At 48.9% G+C, this 1,933-nt stretch overlaps 1 protein-coding gene across 1 annotated transcript; it reads left to right on the top strand.

Moving 5' to 3' along the window:
- Nucleotides 1-322: 322 nt before the first annotated feature.
- LOC133794605 (uncharacterized) lies at nt 323-1,624 on the top strand. Its single transcript, XM_062231966.1, has one exon. It carries the CDS (start codon nt 323-325, stop codon nt 1,622-1,624), a length of 1,302 nt encoding a protein of 433 aa, XP_062087950.1.
- The last annotated feature ends 309 nt before the right edge of the window (nt 1,625-1,933 follow it).

The following is a 1,933-nucleotide window of genomic DNA, read 5'->3' as shown; positions in this document are numbered from 1 at the left end:
GTCAACTCAGCCGGCCGCTGAGATTAGGCCCCAACACCAACAGACCGCACAACGAGCCGCGCATGACTCACCAGCTGAGGACCGTACCCCCTCCATCCAGTTCTTAGACAATTGGAAAGAAGAAATGATGCAGAAGTTCTCAGACGGGAGGTCTGTTCACGCAACCGAGCACATGGATCTGGTATCAAGAACCACTGAAAAGTCTCCCTTCTCAGAATGGATTCAGAATGAGCCTAAACCACAAGACTTCGTAATCCCTTCTCTACCTGCGTTTAATGGAAAGGGAGACCCGTTAAACCACCTGTTTCAATTCTAGCAGAAAATGGTACTAGAAGCCAACAACGAAGCCATTCAATGCAATGTCTTTTCCACGACTTTCTCTGGGCCATCTTTGCTGTGGTTCAGACAATTAAAACCTGGTTCCGTCAATAGTTTTAGTGACCTCCGACGAACTTTTCTCCAACAGTACAGTGCAAACCGTGAGGCACCGAGAACAATGGAAGACCTCTATCGGATCAATCAAGGGGAAAATGAACATCCAAAGTCGTATCTACAACGTTTCATTGACCTCGTGCATCAGATCCACGACGTCGACCCAGTTACCACGCCCAATCTCTTCGTCAAAAGCTTGCAGGTGGGATCTCTCTTACACGAAAATCTCACCATGACACCGCCTTATGACATGGCTGAGATCCAGATCCGAGCCGCGGGCGTCTTCAGAGTCCTAGAATTTCGAGAGCCCGTGCATAAGAAATCCGCACTTATCTTCGCTCCACCAGCAAATAACCCTCCACCACCTGCTAGAGATGACAAGAGGAAGAGGCAACAGACGGACCACGCAAAGGAAGGGAAAAGGCCAAGACAATTCCGAGAGTCACCACGGTATCCCTCCTTCGAATACACCGTCCCACAGGAAGTCATTTATGAAGAGAATAAAGACAGACCTATCTGGCGTGAGCCGTACAAGATTACCACTCCTCCAGACAGAAGAGATAAAAACAGATACTGCCTCTTCCACAAAAATCACGGCCATACGGTCCCTGAATGCCACAACCAGCATAATCAGATCCAAGCCCTCATGAGAAGTGGAAGGCTAACCCAATACATTAAGGAGGCAGGTAGACCCGGCACCTCGCAGCATAATCCTGCTTTTGCCCCAACACCACAAGCAGCCGACCCCATGCGTACAGCCTCTGCAAGCCCACAAGAACCTCTCATGCAAGTCCCCATGATACATGGGATCGTGGAGCTCACTGAAGACCAAGAGCATGCCACCAAAATCCACAATAGGATGGAGGAATGGGTGAAGCGATATAGATCATTAGGCCACACAGTCAATCTTGTCACTTCGGAGGACATATGTTATCCAGCCTCTGCTATCACCTTCACCGACGACAACTTACAAGGAGTGCACCTACCCCATGACGATCCTCTCGTCATCTCGCTACAGGTCGACCATTGCCAACTGGGTAGAGTTCTATTCGATGGGGGCAGTGGGGTTGACATCCTTTTCTGGGAAGCCTTCCAGAAGATGGGGCAGAGGAAAATCAAATACGGACCTCCACTACACCCATTTTGGGATTTAATAGCCAGAGGGTATACCCGAAGGGCGTTGTACGATTAACCGTGGTAGCCGTAGAACGTACCTTGCTAGTGGACTTCCTCATTATAGATTCCATCACAAGCTACAATGCCATCATGGGGAGAAATTGGATCCACAGGATGCAAGAGGTAGTCTTAACTTTGCATCATGTGATGCGGTGCCACTCACCCAACGGACACTACACCATCGACATAAAGGGATGTCAGAAGCAGGCCAAGAAGTGCTTCCTTACCTTGAAAGAAATAAACAATTCTGGCACCTCCTCCCCTGATGATAATCCTGACAAATAACAATTACAGCACAATTTACCAGCATGCGTCAGAGGCATCG

The sequence above is a fragment of the Humulus lupulus genome, chromosome 1, assembly GCF_963169125.1.
Source record: "Humulus lupulus chromosome 1, drHumLupu1.1, whole genome shotgun sequence".
Lineage (NCBI taxonomy): Eukaryota > Viridiplantae > Streptophyta > Magnoliopsida > Rosales > Cannabaceae > Humulus > Humulus lupulus.
This window is presented reverse-complemented; position numbering and strand designations above follow the sequence as displayed.